This window comes from Zonotrichia leucophrys, chromosome 18 (genome assembly GCF_028769735.1).
Source record: "Zonotrichia leucophrys gambelii isolate GWCS_2022_RI chromosome 18, RI_Zleu_2.0, whole genome shotgun sequence".
NCBI lineage: Eukaryota > Metazoa > Chordata > Aves > Passeriformes > Passerellidae > Zonotrichia > Zonotrichia leucophrys.
In genome coordinates this window covers 9,096,203-9,112,249 of record NC_088187.1, presented here as the reverse complement: position 1 = coordinate 9,112,249, position 16,047 = coordinate 9,096,203, and the positions used below count along the sequence as shown (strand labels likewise).

Below are 16,047 nucleotides of genomic sequence, written 5' to 3'. Positions count from 1 at the left end.
TCTTCACTTATATTTGCAACTGAATGCTCAAAAGTCTTTGTCATGAGAAGTTTCCTCATGGCCCTTTCTTCCACATCTGAATCAGCTGAAAAATGAACACCCAACCTTTGCCCAGAATGGATCCTCTCAACAAATGGGACCAAGTTTGGAAAAAAAAGAATTGAGGATAGTGCTTTTTTTATCTTTTATATTTTATTGCAAGGAGTTTTCATATTATATTCTATGTATAATCTACATGAGCCTGTATGTAGAAATTGAGGGATATTATGCAGAGGTGCAATGCAGTATTTTCTACACAACAAATTGTATTCAATCTACATATTTTCTGGATTTCACCTCTCACTAAAACTCACAAATCTATTATCTGCTCATTTAGCAGTGTGATCAAATCTGTCCTCAGTGATTTATACATGATACATCATTATTAATATGTAGAGATAAAAATACACTCCTGTAGGAAGTGGAGGCAGGATAAAATCTGTCACTATTTTTCAGTTGCTTCTAACCTTTAGTTGTGAATTTTCTCTGTGGAATGGCATTATTTGTGGCCATCTCAAAATGAAACTCCCTTCTCACCAGGCATATTCAGAATAATTGTGGCTGCTCCATAATTGTCCGTGCTGAAGTTGCCATGGGAACTCCCAACAGTCCCAGGTGCCTCCATGGACCCAAACTAGGAAATCTGCTAACTGCAGCATCTCCTCTTGGTTTTGTACTTATTTCCTTCTTCCAGTACTTTTCTAGTCAAAGAAAAAAGCAGAATATTGAAATAATGTAACCTTCTGGTATTTTTTCCTACCTGGTTGCGATTTGAGCAGTAAGGTGCCTTTGCCATTTAGGGCATCATTCTTTTTTTCCTGAATTTGGGGGGGAAAATGTGCAAATTCTAAAACTTCTGTTGTGATATATTATTTTAGTTTGGTCAAGCCCTTTTTATTTTTTGTGCTTAGTAAGGCACTTCTTGATACTTAAATATCACCTTAGAGTAATAATAGAGTAATACTGATTTAAAAATAGGCTGGTGAATTGTTTTATGATCTCTCCCCTTCTTTCCACATCACCAGCACTGGGAAATGTTATTAAAAATAAAGCAGCTGTTATGGCCCATATAAAGGATTTTTTTAATTAAACAAAGAACAGAGCAGCCATAATCCTTACCCATGGACACATTTACTGAGCACGGGGTGTGTTGGTGATGGGAGCAGGCTCAGTCACCACACCCAGCTCTGGCAATTGCAGTGATCCCAGCACATTGCTCTGAGGGAATGGGATTCTGCTCATAAACCCCTCATTTTAGAGCATCTCTGGGAGGACACACAATGCTCCTCCTGGTGCACACTCTTCACATGTCAGATATGTTCTTTTGTTCTAATTATTTCCTCCAGTGTAGCTCTCTGGGTGGCTTTGACAGAAGCAAAATCCTTCCCTTAATTTCTGAGAGCTCTGAGTGCTGTCCCACCACAGGGACTGTCCCTGCGCCCTGGGAGGGGACAGACACCCACACCCACATCCCTGGCTTTGAGTCCTGTTTGTGTGAGAGATTCCAGCTGCTTTGACCATGGAATTGCTGATGCAGCTCCCTTTTGCAGCCCAGAAAGGAGGAGAGGGGGCAGAGCTGAGAGCAGGGTGGGTGTCGCGTCTGAGCACTGCAAGTGGTCACTGGTGGTGACATTTTGGTGACCTCTCAGTGCTTCCAAGCAGAGCTGTCATTATGATCCCAAAGAAAATATCTTCTAAAATGCCTTCTCATTATTGTGATCCTAAAGAAAATGTCTTCTGAAATACCTTCTCATTTGAAGGATAGCAGGACAGATGTGGAGCTTGGCCATCAGGCTCAGTGATAAACACCTGAAACCTCTCCAGTGATGCAGGATCTGAGAGATATTTCTGCTCCTGAGCTCCTCCAGGGTGCAGGGCAGCACTTTGTTAGACCAAACTTGTGTGTTAATCCTTGTGCAGGCCCAAATTTCCAGCCCAGAAGCCTCAGGCTGTGTCTGTGCACACAGCTCATGGATTTACAGCATCAGGCCTCTCCTTGTGGCAGCACAGCTGGTGTTAAACAGGGCAGAAACTGTCCCCAGAGATCAAGGTACAATGATGAGTTTTGTTGCTGTTACAGTCTGAAAAACCTTCCTTTTATTTATAATTTCTTCTCTGACCATCAGTACATCAGTTCAGATTGTTTCAATGCATTTTTTAGATCTTTACCACTCTTAATTTTTTTAATCCATTTCAGTCTGCTTCATTAGAAAGGAGAAGGCCAGAACTTTCTTAATCTGGCATTTTTCTGACATTCACAAAAACTTCAGGTTAGAAGTACATTTTATTTCTTTCCTTTAATACTGACCAGGACATCCTGGAGCTGTCTTTATCTGAGCTGGAGGCTGGGGGAAATGTTGCAGTTGCATTGCCAGGGCCATGGCAGATACTCCAGGGACTTCAGTGGCTTCTTAAGAGCCCAGTGAGTTTTCTAATTTAATCTGTTTTCATTCAGAAAATCCACTCCAAACAAACAAACACACAACCACTAAACCCCCAAGATGAACTGTAGAGGAGCTTGTGATTTTGTCAATTTGTGACTTAAGTTCTCCAGGTCTCTGTAAAGTGTTACAAGGGCTGGGAAGGAAACATTACTTTTACATCTTTGCCCCAGAGCTGTTACACTGCAGTTACTTTATTTTTTTTTTTTTTAATAAATAAAAGATATGGTCTCTTCCATGTCTGTATTTAACGAATATTCATTCCCACTTTGAAGCTTCAGGCAGGTCAGCAAAGGGGACATGGAAAGAGCAATAACATTGCTGACACTTCAAGTTGCAAATGACAAGATGAAATTTACTTTTCAGGAAACAGAAACTGAGCCACACTGAAATCATGACCAGCCAAAATATCACTGGCACATCAATCCACACTCATTATGCATAAAGAGATATAAAAAGAAGAGCTGCTTTTTTTGGCCATGGCACTCATTCCTATTTTTAAATTGTGCATATTTAATCATTAGAGAATAGTTTGCAGCATTATAGAGATGCTGTTAGATGACTCCATCTGTTCTGTACTATAGTTTGGCAGGGGGAATTCCCATATGCAGTTGTCTGGAGGTTTCCCATCCACTCACCACAGCTCAGACTGGAGAACTTGAAATTCCTTAACTAGATGGCACAAATCTCTGCTTTCAGTTTGCTGATTCCTTAAGGCTTTTCTCACTGGGATGTGATTTGAGGTGAAGAATTTCAAATATCACGTTGATGGCAGGGATTTCCTCATCTCTTCTATAAAAATGAAATGTGTGTTGCAAAACAAGGCAAGGACAAATACCCTAAATCGCTGTGTGCTGTCACCCCTGCTCAGGGCTGGGAGCCCCAGTGCCCCTGGCCAGCTGTGCACAGCTGGAGGCTTTGCCAGAGCTGTTCCATGCATGGGCTGTGTGTGTGTGAGCTGAGGAGCAGCACAGCCCTGCCTGTGGGTAACGCCCTTTGGTTTGTCCTGGGTTTCCTGTGCTTCACAGACGTGTCCATTTCTGTATTGCTGCTGCTGCTGTGTCTGTATTTGTTTATTTCTGCTGCTGATTGTGGGTGCTGTGCTGTGCCGGCCTGTTACTAACCACGCAGTGTTTCTCCCTCTCCTGTCTCTTGCAGGACTGTCATGTAAATATCCACTTCTTCAAGGTAGTTTTCTCCTTGGTGTTCTCCTACACACAACTTCCTTTACCAACATCTGAAGTTTATTCAGTTTAATTTCATTCTCACCGGTTTTTAAGGATGCACTTGGTTTTTTTTCCACTTGGAGCTTTTCTAATTTGTATTTAAAAAATTAGAAATTGAAGTATGATTTAAATTATCAATAAATAATTGAAGTATACATCAATAAATAATTGCAATTATACTTCATAATATTTCATAAATATATATAATGAATATATATATGAAATATATAATACTATAGAGATTTAATATAATACTATATAATACTTCATAATAATATTTCATATTCATGAAATATTATGAAGTATTTTTAAATTTCTTTTTAAAAATCAGTATGAAGTATTCACAATTTGTTCCATAATTTGTCATAAAGTGATCCCCAGATTAGAATTTTACTGTAAAAAAAGAGTGATCAAACCTGAGCTTCATAATAATGATATTTCATAATAATGATATTTCATATTCATGAAATATTATGACGTATAATTTTTAAAACAATTCAATATAAAGTGTTCACAATTTTTTCCCTAATTTGTCATAAAGTGATCCCCAAATTAGAATTTGCTACAAAAAAAAAAGAATTACCAAACCTGAGCAGGTGCATTGTGGCTTTTTTTTTTGGAGGAATTAGTTAAATGAGTGCCACCTTCTCATGGAAAATGGAAAAAGGTGCATCTTTAATTTGAAAGACATTCATGGAACTTGAAGTAACTTTCACAGATGAAATAATGCTCATGGTCACTGTATATTTAAATAGATAAATTTAGAGCATGCATGTTTTATGATTTAACATAGTACATCTATTGCTGGATGTTACTGTTATATTGTAGGAGATATTGCCCATGTGCACAGATGCTCTGATACCTGAAATTCCAGTTCACCTTTCTTGTTTATTTCTCATTTTGCTCCTTTCACTATTCCCACATCACTGAGTTACTGCCATAAAGTTGCATCTCAGCATTGAGAATTTAAATGTGTTTTGTTTCTATTTGCATGTATCTCTAACAAATTATCTTGCTTTATTAGGGCAAAGGCCACTGGCACAAACCACACTTTCTGTTTCATACATTGGTGAAGTTACAATTTTGATTAAAATTTGAAGCTCCTGTGTTGTAAACTGTGTTCTAAGAATCTAAGATTATTGAAGCCATTATCATCTTCAAATAGTATTTTTACAACTGAAGCTGACCTGGAGCACTTTACATTATCGCTCAAGACTTAAAAACTTAATATAAAAAACATGTTATTTTTAAAGAGTTGTTTATATTATTAATGCATGATTTTCACAAATGTTCTAACACTGAACCAGAAAAATTAAACTAACCACTTTCCTTAACCTTGATTTTTTATCTCAGAAAAGCCTGAGCAGAAGAGAATTGCCCTTCCTCAGTCCTTTACAACTCTTCATTTTGAATATAAAATCACCTGGCGGTTTCGTTGGTGAAACCTGTTTGATGCTGGGAAGTTTCTCTGCTTAAATGCATTTTTAAACCAGAGCAAAAGTCACCCTGATAAAATGCATCTGGCAGAAATAGGAAGTTTTGTCACCTCATTGGAAAATCCAGGCCTTGAAGAGCAGTGATAGAAGCTGACAAAAGTCCTTGGTTAATTCATGTTTCCCCCATAGGAGTGCGCCCTAAAAAAGGATTGAAGGGTTTCCCACAGCTGCTGCTTCACAGGCAAAATTCCTGTTTATTCCTGGTGGATTATAAACATGAATTCCATCAGGGCAAGCTGGCATTCTGTTTCTGTGGGGACACTCTGGAATTCAGTGAAGAATATAAAAAATCTCATTGATGGCACAATATATCATGTTTATTTTCTGTCTTTTCTCAGTAAATCAGCATAAATCCCCTGCTTGCTGCTGGCAGTGAGCTGAGCCTTGAGCTTGGCCCAGGAGCATCCCTGGGGGGATCGTGGTCCAGGAGATCATGGCCCAGGAGATCATGGTTCAGGAGATCATGGTTCAGGAGATCATGGTCCAGGAGATCATGGTTCAGGAGATCATGGTTCAGGAGATCATGGTCCAGGAGATCATGGTCCAAGAGATTGTGGTCCAGGAAATCATGTTCCAGGAGATACCTGTGCCAGGAGAACATGGCCCAAGGAGATCTCTGATCTAGGAGATCATGGTCCAGGAGATCATGGTTCAGGAGATCATGGTCCAGGAGATCCCTGTGCCAGGAGATCATGGTCCAGGAGATCATGGCCCAGGAGATCATGGTTCAGGAGATCATGTTCCAGGAGATACCTGTGCTAGGAGATCATGGTCCAAGAGATTGTGGTCCAGGAGATCATGGTCCAGGAGATCCCTGTGCCAGCAGATCATGGCCCAGGAGAACATGGCCCAAGGAGATCTCTGATCTAGGAGATCATGGTCCAGGAGATCATGGTCCAGGAGATCCCTGTGCCAGGAGATCATGGCCCAGGACATCATGGCCCAGGAGATCCTGGTCCAGGAGATCCCAGTCAAGAAGATCATGGCCCAGGAGATCCCTGTGCCCCGACATCCTGGTTCAGGAGATCATGGCCCATGAGATCATGGTCCAGGAGATCCCTGTGCCAGCAGATCATGGTCCAGCAGATCATGGCAAAGGAGATCTTGGTCTGGGAGATCCCTGGTCCGGGATCTCATGGTCTAGGAGATTATGGTCCAGGAGATCCCTGGACTAGGAGATCCCTGGTCCAGGATCTCATGGTCTAGGAGATTATGGTCCAAGAGATCCCTGTGCCAGGAGATCCCTGTGCCAGGAGATCATGGTCCAGGAAAGCATGGGCTGGGAGATTATGGTCCAGGAGATCCCTGTGCCAGCAGATCATGGTCCAGGAGATCATGGCCCAGGAGATCCCTGTGCCAGATCCTGGTTCAGGAGACCATGGCCCTGGAGATCATGGTCCAGGAGCATCTCTGGGAGGGACCTGTGGGAGTCCCTTGGTGTGGGGCTGCTGGGGAGGTTCCATTCCGGGTTTGCAGGGCTGGAACTGGAAGGAAGCAGCAGGAGCAAGTGGAGGAGGAATGGCAGCATTCCTGAGGGTAACACAGCAATTCTGAGCTAGGAATGAGTAAATGTAAATAAATCAATTTATAATATCACAGCAAATGGGCGATACTGTGAATATTTGTGTGTGGAATAATCAGACACTAGGAAGGGCCACACACCTATCCTGCCTTTGCCCCACTGCAAAGTGTGTATTTAAACAGATTATTTCTCAACATCATGCAGAAAATACCTTCATCTGTGTGTGTGAGAGAGAAATCATTTCAGAGCACATTAAGATTTGGATGCAGAATCCCAAGGTTTTAAAATCAGTCCTGCTCTGCAGCTTTGAATGGCTGGTGGGATTTGATTGCAGGGATTTGCTCTAAGATCAGGGAGAACTGAAGTCCTTAAAAATTCTTTTCGAACAGAATTTTAATTTTCTTTATTCCTTATTGAAATAAGGTTTATGCTTAAAAGCAAATTCCACACTCTAGGTTTTTTTATTATTGAAAACTAGCAGTAATTTGCATAATTAAAGAATGGAAGAGCATATAGAAAAGCAATTCTTCTTTTGACACTTAGGGGTTTGCTGTTGCAGCATCCTATTTGCTTTTGGGGATTTTTATTACCACCACCACAGGATACTTCTGCAAGAATTCTTGAATATTATTCCTAGGCAGCCTCTTTAATTACATTTCATCTCGTTAGGCACTGCTCTGTTGCAGGGGAGAGAGTGTTTGGCAATAAAGGCAGGAAACAAAGTGGACTCAGGTGGCTGCAGGATTATTAAACAGATTAAACATGTTGACAGTGCCAAATGGGGAACTGGAAACTCTTCCCTCTCTGGATTTCACAGCTCACACAGACAGACATTGCTGTCCAGGGCAATATCCCCTGGAATTCCTGTCTGGGGATACATCCATCCCTTCCCCAATGTCTTTCATAGTCCTTTGACTTCACTATCTTAATTTTCTAGGGAATATGGTTCCCTCCACCTTGTGCCTGGCACATTTGGGAATATTTTAGAAATTGTGTGTCCAGGTACTTCACACAATTCTAACTTCTATCCAATAGGACAAAAACAGTTTAAGGAAAATAACTGAATAGGGAATTTTGTAACAAACCCCACAGAAAAGGTCTGTTGAGAAGCCCCATGATATATTAAACTGTTGTCTTGTCCTTTCAGATTCCCTTTTTTTCTTTATCCTAAGTAAAATTGAGGTTGAGAAAATAATTTCTCCTCAGAGTGAGAAACCACAAGAGGTCAGCAAAGAACAGGGAAAAGCTCCCAGAGCTGAGCTGGCTCCTGCAAAAGGCCTGAAAAGAAGGAAATCATCCACAATGTTTGTGTATATACATCCTTAGAAAATACAAACCCGTTAATTTAATCCATAATTTCAGTAAAATTCAGGATAATATTTTTCCCACGGCCCTTTATTCAAGTTTGATAACTGATGAGAATTATCCCTCTAATCAAAATATTTTATAATTGCAGGTGTAAAAGCAGGTTCTGCTCTGCTCACCTCGGGATTGCTCAGCCCTGCACTTTGGTGGCTTCAGGAGTGGGGTTCCCCTGGATTGGACATGCTTCCTGCAAAAGGCATTTTTTATCCTGTTCACATACAGCACAAATCTTTGTTGCAGGCAAATCCTTTAAATAAATTTATTACTAGTAATTAACAGGGTAAATACAAAACAATTTTAAGAGGAGGAGGAGAGGAAATGAGGGGAAAAGTAAACTAAAGGCATGAAATAGTTGGTATTTAAGTCCCAGGTAGAGTTTTATCACCCACCTCATTTATATCTCTATGAAACATCTCATTTGCCCCCATGCCTTTTTGCCAGCAATGGGAATGCTATGATTTTTTCCCAGCTCTTTTTTCAATAACTTTTAGCCACTGAAAGAAAAACACATTTTCATTTTGATATATTGTGGGTTTTACTAATTACATCCCAGTTCGCCATAGTGACACTGCCATCATGAAAATGAATCTCAGAGTGCTGATAAACAGCTTTTTGGTTATTTTTATCTCTTCAGTGTTCCCCTTGCTGCAGAGAAATGTTGCTGCAGTGTAAATTCACCAAGGAATGGCTGAAATCCATGTGTGAACCCCTTGAATCCTTGATGGTGTCCCGGTCCCAGGCACCTCCCTGTCTTCCAGCAAAACTCAGCTGATGAGTTACAAAGTGCCCTGAGGTCATGGCATGAAGATTAAACAGCCTGGTGAAGCATTAGGTCTTGCTGGGGCTTAGAAATGGACTCCTCTCATTTCAAATTCTCAGCATCCTGGTAATTAAGTTGTGGAAAGTAGGAAATTGATAGTCTATCATAGCATCTCTAATTACGTGGAATTGGAAATGCAATAATGTAAGAAGCAAGCTGCCACAATGACAGAGAACATTGCACTGGATGGGGGGGCTTTTCTTCCAGATTTTGACTTGAAATTTACTGGATTTATTTGCTTTATTAAAGGCTTGCTAATGGCTCAACACATTGATCAAAGTTCCCACTGGGTGTGTACATGACTGGAAACTGAATGGGTCCTTCCTTGAGACTTGGATAAATCATTATTATTTCAGTTTTCCCATCCTTAGTCTGAGCTTTTCTGGTTCTGTCAGTGACATCTTCTGAGGTTTGTCTGAGATTTGGGCTGCTCTGATGCTCCTTGTGCAGGGTCCTGGTAGCCACAGGCAGAACTGAGCATTCGTTTTACCCTGGGCTGGAGCAGTGAAGCTGGAATTTTACTGTCCAGGCTGTTCCATCCTCACTTCTCACCATCCATTTGCCATTTTTCTGAGTGATATGGAGAGTGTGACCTGCAGTGGCTTTGGGCTGATTCAGGAATCAGGAGCAGAAGCCTTCACTCCAGGTGTGGCAGTGTGAGGTGACTGGTTCCTTCACCCAGGGACACCTGAGGAGCACCTGGGGCTCTGGCAAAGAACTGCTGAGAACTTCTGGCCATGTGAGGAGCAGGGATTTTGTTTGAATTCTTAGAGGGATTAAATTGTGGCAAGGAGACTTTCCTGCTCCACAAATCTCAATTCTTGGGTTGTCCAGAGCAGCTGTGGATCCCTGGGTGTGCCCAAGGCCTGGTTGGACAGTGGGGCTTGGAGCAGCCTGGGACAGTGGAAGTGTCCCTGCCATGGGGGTGGGATGAGATGATCTTTCAGGTCCATTCCAGCCCAGACTGTTCAGTGATTCAGTGACTCTGAGACAAGTGCAGTCACTCCTTGGCCTGCTGAGCCCTGTGCAGTCAGAGCTGTGGGCTTTGGGCAGGCTCTTGCTCCATCTTGCACTCAGGCAGAGCAGGGCTGGTGGGTGGGAGCTGGAGAGATGAGGAGGCAATGCTGGCATCCATGAGGAATCCAGAGCACTCAGCTGCTGGCAGCAGAGCTCTGCCTTTACCTCCCAGCTAAACCAGGTGCTGGTGGGGCCAATAAATAAAGGATGGACTGTGGCTCTCCACACGGCACTCTGCTCATGTGGTGGGGATTCAGCATTGTTGTTAAATATTTTTCCATTTATCACTTTTTCCTCTGGAAAATGTGGTGCCAGGGCTGATCCTGCTGGCATCTGGGAACTGGCTGGGAGTGAGTTTCCCTGACAACCGAGGAGCACCTCCTCTAGTGAGCTGCACACGCAGCTTTGTGTGGCTTGGGTGTCTGACCGTGGCAGAGGGGTGGGTTTGTCCCTCCTAAGCTGTGCCTGGGGGTGGGAGGGGATGGCTCTGAGTTTGGATCCTGGTGTTTGTTCACGTGTGGGAGCAAAGCCAGTCTCACCCAGCAGCAGAGGAGAGCAGTGCAAGGTGTTAAAGCACTGACATCTTGGATGGAGACTCGTTACCCTAAAGAGATGGGGAGTATGAAAGGGAATTTTGCATTTTTTTATTTTTAATCCTCACAACTTTTATTCATTATTGGCTAATGTGGAAAATGACCAATTCAGTCTTTTAGCTCTGTAATTCCTAAGATTCTCTACTACAGATACACACAGAAGGCAGAAGAACCAACATTCAGATTTATTGCTTTGTCCTATTCAGTTTTCTTCACAGGGGGAAAATTAGAAAGTTTTGAAAAGAATCATCAAGAATTACTGCAATTGCTATAAAAAAAAGAATTACTATTCCCTAAATCACTTCTGTTTCTTCTTTGCATCACACTTCTCATTAGATGTTGGATAACTTTTTTCCTATTTAATTAAAAGTACAATTGTTAGATTAAAAAGAAATCCAAAGCGTTTTTACTGCGAGACCTGAGATATCTTTTCCAAAAATCTCCTACCAAATTCCCAGAGTCTCTCCAGTGTAGCACACTGTAATTTCTTAGCACTCAATGGAGAAGTGAGTTTGGGCTGAATATATAAGATGTGTCTCACCTGTGGTTTCAGGGTAAAAGAACGGGCCGAGATAAGGTGCGTCCAAAGCAGAGGAAGTAAGATGATGTGCATGTCTTGTTTTCTTTTTAGATTAACTTTCCTGCTCCCAGTGCAGACTAATTTATCTTTAACATTCTATTTTCCTGGCTGGTTTGCTGCAGGCTGGCTTGGTTGTAACAATACTGTGGTTTTATCTGAGATAATAAGCCAAGGAGTTGGAATGTGGATTGAAAATTAATCCAGGGCCTGGAATACTGTCTTCAACTTCAGCAAGTTTTAATATCCATAAAAAATAAAGGAGGGTTCAAATAGGATTCTGCGATTTTCAATTTTAGTCATGGTAGGAAAGGCAAAATATCAGTCTTTTCCAATAAGCTTTTAGGAATAATTTGAGTTTATGTCCCTTCTGTAGCTGCAAAATTGGTTTTGCTCTGGCAGTTGGGAAGAGGATATTGGCTGCATGGCATTTTCTGTCTGCTGCAGCCAAGGTGTTTCAGATATAAAACTCATGATAGAGCTCAGTGAAATGTCTTGAAATCCTCACTCTATTTCCACTAGGACCTTAAGCCAAAAAGCAGTAACAGGAATTCACATGCCAAATGTGAAAAAGGGGGGGTTTGCATGCTTCTGAGGGGATGGTGGCTGGCCAAGGTGATGGGTTTTTGATAAGGTTATGATAATTTCATGAGTTCCTGCCACTTTGGGGCTATGTGCTTCCTTGGAGTCAGTCTGGTCGTTCCCCAGCATTCCCTGGCTGCCCTGTCCCTGGTTTTTCCAGCAGGGTTCTCTCTTCACCCTCCATGGCAGCTCAGCCAGGGATGCCCAGGATTGTCACCATCCCAGGATTGTCACCATCCCAGGTCACTCATCCACAAACTCCTGCCCTGGATCAGACAGCTCAGAGCCCACCTGAGCACACAGGAGGAATTTTTGTCCTCCTCAAAAATCTGCCATCTGCAGAAAGAGATTCTCAAACTCAGAGTGATGTCTGACTTTAAAAAAGCTGAAAAATGGGACTGAGAGGAGCATGTCTGTTCCTTATTGAATCTGAGTGCTCGGAGGATGCAGGGAGGCCTTGGCTGGGTTCTCAAATATTATTTTAAGATCCTGCCTTCAGATCCTGACAGTTCTAGCCCATGTTGACTCCGAGTGAGTGCAGTGCCTCCAGCTCTGGAGCCAGCAGCAGGCACAGGAGCCTGCTGGTGAACCTGCCATGCTTTTTTATGGCAGAACAAAAAAAGGAAAAAAGCAGAAAAACCCCAAAGCCTGGGTTTGCTGTGCTGCAGAGAGCACTCCCTGCCTGATTAGCAGGTTTGTACACCCCCCCCCCCAAAAGGCTTTGGAACAAAATTTGATTTTTGTTTTGAATTATGCATTTTCAAACAAACTGCCAGCACCCTGCCCAGTGGGTTTAAAGGTGTAAGAAATAAAGCTGGTGCTGCCCATTCAGGGCCTGATTTGGATCTCCATTACTCAGTGAAAAGGAGGATATTGAAATTGCTTTGTGCCTGAGAAAAGCAAGATCTTTGTCTGAGATCCCATTTGTGGAACATCACAAAGGCATGGCCAGCAAAGCAGCTCCCTTGAGCCACATCTTTATCTTGTACAAATAACGGATATTGGGATTTTGGGGTTTTTTTTTCCCCTTGTTTTGCTCATGGCTCAATCTTGTGTGGCCTCAAGAGGAGCTTTGTGCTGCCAGAGAGCTCCAGCACAGATTTGTCCCAGCAGCCAGCCCTGCCCTGGGAACATCCCTTGGGATTTAGGCTGACATCCAGGACTGCTCTCCCTAAATGTTTGCACAGCACCTGATCCTGACCAGCATCTCCAAATGCTGCTTTCATGCAAACAAATAATAACATTGCTGTGGAGGAAATTCCCCATTCTAAGCTGTATTGCAAGTTTTTTTTTTTAATAAAGAGATCTAAACTTGCAAAATTTATATCCCTGTGGCAGGGCATAAGATTTTTCTGCACTTACAAAGTTGCAGGGAGAGTCATCCAAGCTGGATATGGTTTTCAAGTGACAGGAGGTTATTTTGTCAGACGATTATCTGACATTACTGCAGGAGTAGATGGAGCCTGTGAGTCAAGTGCCTCAATTGTATGGTTTTACACCCCTCTGGGTAGGGGAAAATTTGTAACTCCCAGTTTCCAGTGCCAAAAGTGTAAGCCAGGCATGGGTTTTAAAGGGAGGTATTGTGTGACTTTGAATAAACCTCCATTCCTGTAATTTTCTTTATCTGTGAAAGAGGGATAATACACAAATATTGCCCTCTTGTGAAGCAGAGAGAAGAGTAGTTACCCTGAATTGTCAAACATACATCACTGGCAAAAAGTAAATTAACCATATTAGAGAATATTAACCAGACCAACACACCAGACAGATGGGGACAGCACTTATATCCCAAAGAATTACTAAACCTTATTGGCTTTGCTTCTGCTGGTATATGGGATTATTTTGAGGAAAAAAAAAAAGATATTATCTTGTAGCCTGCATTATCTTTTGGTGAGTCTTACTTTTTTCTCTTGCATTAACTCTGAGATTTGAAATGCAGCTTACTTGAGCCATGCCGTGGTGTCTCATGTGAAAAACTGAGACTTGCAGCCCCTGTAAACCAGAGTGTCTGGTACATCCCTTGTCTGTGATATTCCCCTTCCTCCCTTTTCCAGATCAACCCTTGATTGAAAATCAAAGTTGATTGTACTGCTGGTTTGAAAGTGGCCATGTTCATCTGCATTAATTCTCATGTGCTGTGGGATTTTTAATGCAGGTTCTTAGTGCATGTCAGAATTCTCTTATATCTTGCTATGCAATGATTTGAAGAATTTCATTTGAAAAGAGAATGTTTTGAGGAGGTTGTTTATATCCTAAAATACCCAATGTACATTACAACATGGTATTTTTGGATAGCCTCTATTTTCTATTTCTTTTTTTTTTTTTTTTTTGGTCTTTCAGAACAAAAGCACCATTTAAGCTGCTTTTGGCTTGAAATTAAATGATGATTTTTAAATTTTGTTTCTGGGCATTGCTTGGGTTTTGCTCTTTTAACCAGATAAGTGTATCTGCTTTATCTGGTTATACATGAACACGGTTTTCTACTTTAATTCCCTCAATAATGTCAAAAGTATTGCTGGAATGAGTCTGTGAAGGTGTGTCTGTGCATATTTTGTTATGCAGCCTCTCACCTGGGAATGCCACCTCAGACCTGGCCATTTCCAGCTCTAACTTCCACCCAGAGATCCCTTCTGCCAGGAAAATGGGCAGTTCTTCTCACTTTGCTGTTTTTGTGTGTGTATGTGTGTGTATGTTCTTCAGAAAGCCAAACTTGGGCCAGCTGGTAACAAAGTCATTACTTCAACAGAAGACAAGAGCTCAAGTGTGCCATCCAACAATCTGGACAGGGTGAAGCTGACAGATTTCAACTTCCTCATGGTTCTTGGAAAGGGGAGCTTTGGGAAGGTAGGAATTTAGAATTAATCCATTCACATTCTTTTCTTTTTTTTTTTTCTTTTCCTTGAGGAAGAATAAATAAACAACTCTCTAAGAAGCAAAATCCAGAGTCAAAAGTGCATTTATGAGGAAGGAATTTTTGATTTCTTAACAGGAGTAGGGTTATTCCCCCTAAGGCTTAGCAGACTTTAGTCCTGATTGGCATATTGAAAAAATACAAATACATTTTTAAAACTCAGACTGTTGGGCAAGATATGAACTCATTGCTGACTTTCAGATCCTCACTTCTTGGCAATTTAAAGGAAATTAAGTCTACTTTTCTGCCCTTAGTACCTAGATCACTCTGCCAGTTCTGGAAGTCACCAACATTGGTAAGGGTGAATACTGGAAAAAACCAGACATAGTGTGTATGTATTAGAAATCCAACAGATGAGAGAACAGACTGCTATTTTCCTGCCTGTTTGAACAAAACTCAGGTGATAAAGTGCCCTTTGCTGAAGAGGTCTCCTGGGACTTAACATTTTCTCAGCCCTTCAGCAGCAAGCCCACAGCCAGCCCGTGGGTTTGGGCCCAGGCTGTCTGAGCTGTGCCAGGATCGTGACTTTGGGGTTCTGATCAAATTTGTCTGTACAAATTAAAGGAAAAGCTGGCTTGCCATCTCTCTAAATCTTCAGGCACCTGAGTGACCTTCCCTCCCTGGCCTGGGGTAGCAGTTTCTCTGGGTCTGCATTGGAGGCACTTGAGACTTTAGTTCATGTTCAGACTCGAGCGTTTATTATTTCTTATCGGTAAAACAGTCCCACAACCATGAGTTTGGCAGCTTTTCTTAGCAAGGCACAAAATGGCCAACAATCTCTTGTTACAAGGTCTTTTAAGACTAAACTCTCCAATTAAGAACTGACACCTAGATTATTTTCCCTTTTAACCCAATAACTGATCATTTGAAGGCCACAATGCAGACTTTTCTGCCCAATTCCAAAACATCACCCAAACCCATGAGGAAGAAGGAAGAAGAAGGTAAAGAAGAACAACCTGCCTCCACCCTAAAACTTCTATTTTGCTTCATATTTTTTTCTATATTCTAAAATCCCAAACTGTAAGTTTTCCACCCTGTGATAATACACACTTCTAACCAACTACACACCCATAATCCCAGTACTATCAATCAATTTTGGAAGCCTTCTCCACAGCCTCAGGCCAAATGCAGTGTTCTCTTGTGGGTCTGTGCCTTTAAGCACAGCAAGTTTAAAATTCTCAGCATCCAGGACTCCAGCACTGGGGGATTTTCACTCTGCTGTTTCTCTGCCCTGCAGGTGATGCTGGCAGACAGGAAGGGCACAGAGGAGCTCTATGCAGTCAAAATCCTGAAGAAAGACGTGGTGATCCAGGATGATGATGTGGAGTGCACCATGGTGGAGAAACGAGTCCTGGCACTGCAAGATAAGCCCCCGTTCCTGACACAGCTGCACTCTTGTTTCCAGACAGTTGTACGTGAGCTCTGATTTTCTTGCCACCCTGATGTTTCCCAGGCTGC

General features: G+C 42.1%; 1 protein-coding gene across 2 annotated transcripts in view; it reads left to right on the top strand.

The window, feature by feature from the left end:
- The window catches only part of PRKCA (protein kinase C alpha), a 151,934-nt gene that overhangs the window by 111,486 nt on the left and 24,401 nt on the right, over positions 1-16,047 (top strand). The window contains exons 9-11 of one of the 2 annotated variants that reach the window (XM_064728231.1): positions 3,639-3,668; positions 14,379-14,522; positions 15,827-16,000. In XM_064728231.1, coding sequence (XP_064584301.1) covers positions 3,639-3,668; positions 14,379-14,522; positions 15,827-16,000 — 348 coding nt within the window. The remainder of the gene's footprint in view (positions 1-3,638; positions 3,669-14,378; positions 14,523-15,826; positions 16,001-16,047) is intronic. The other variant, XM_064728232.1, reaches the window with a different exon arrangement.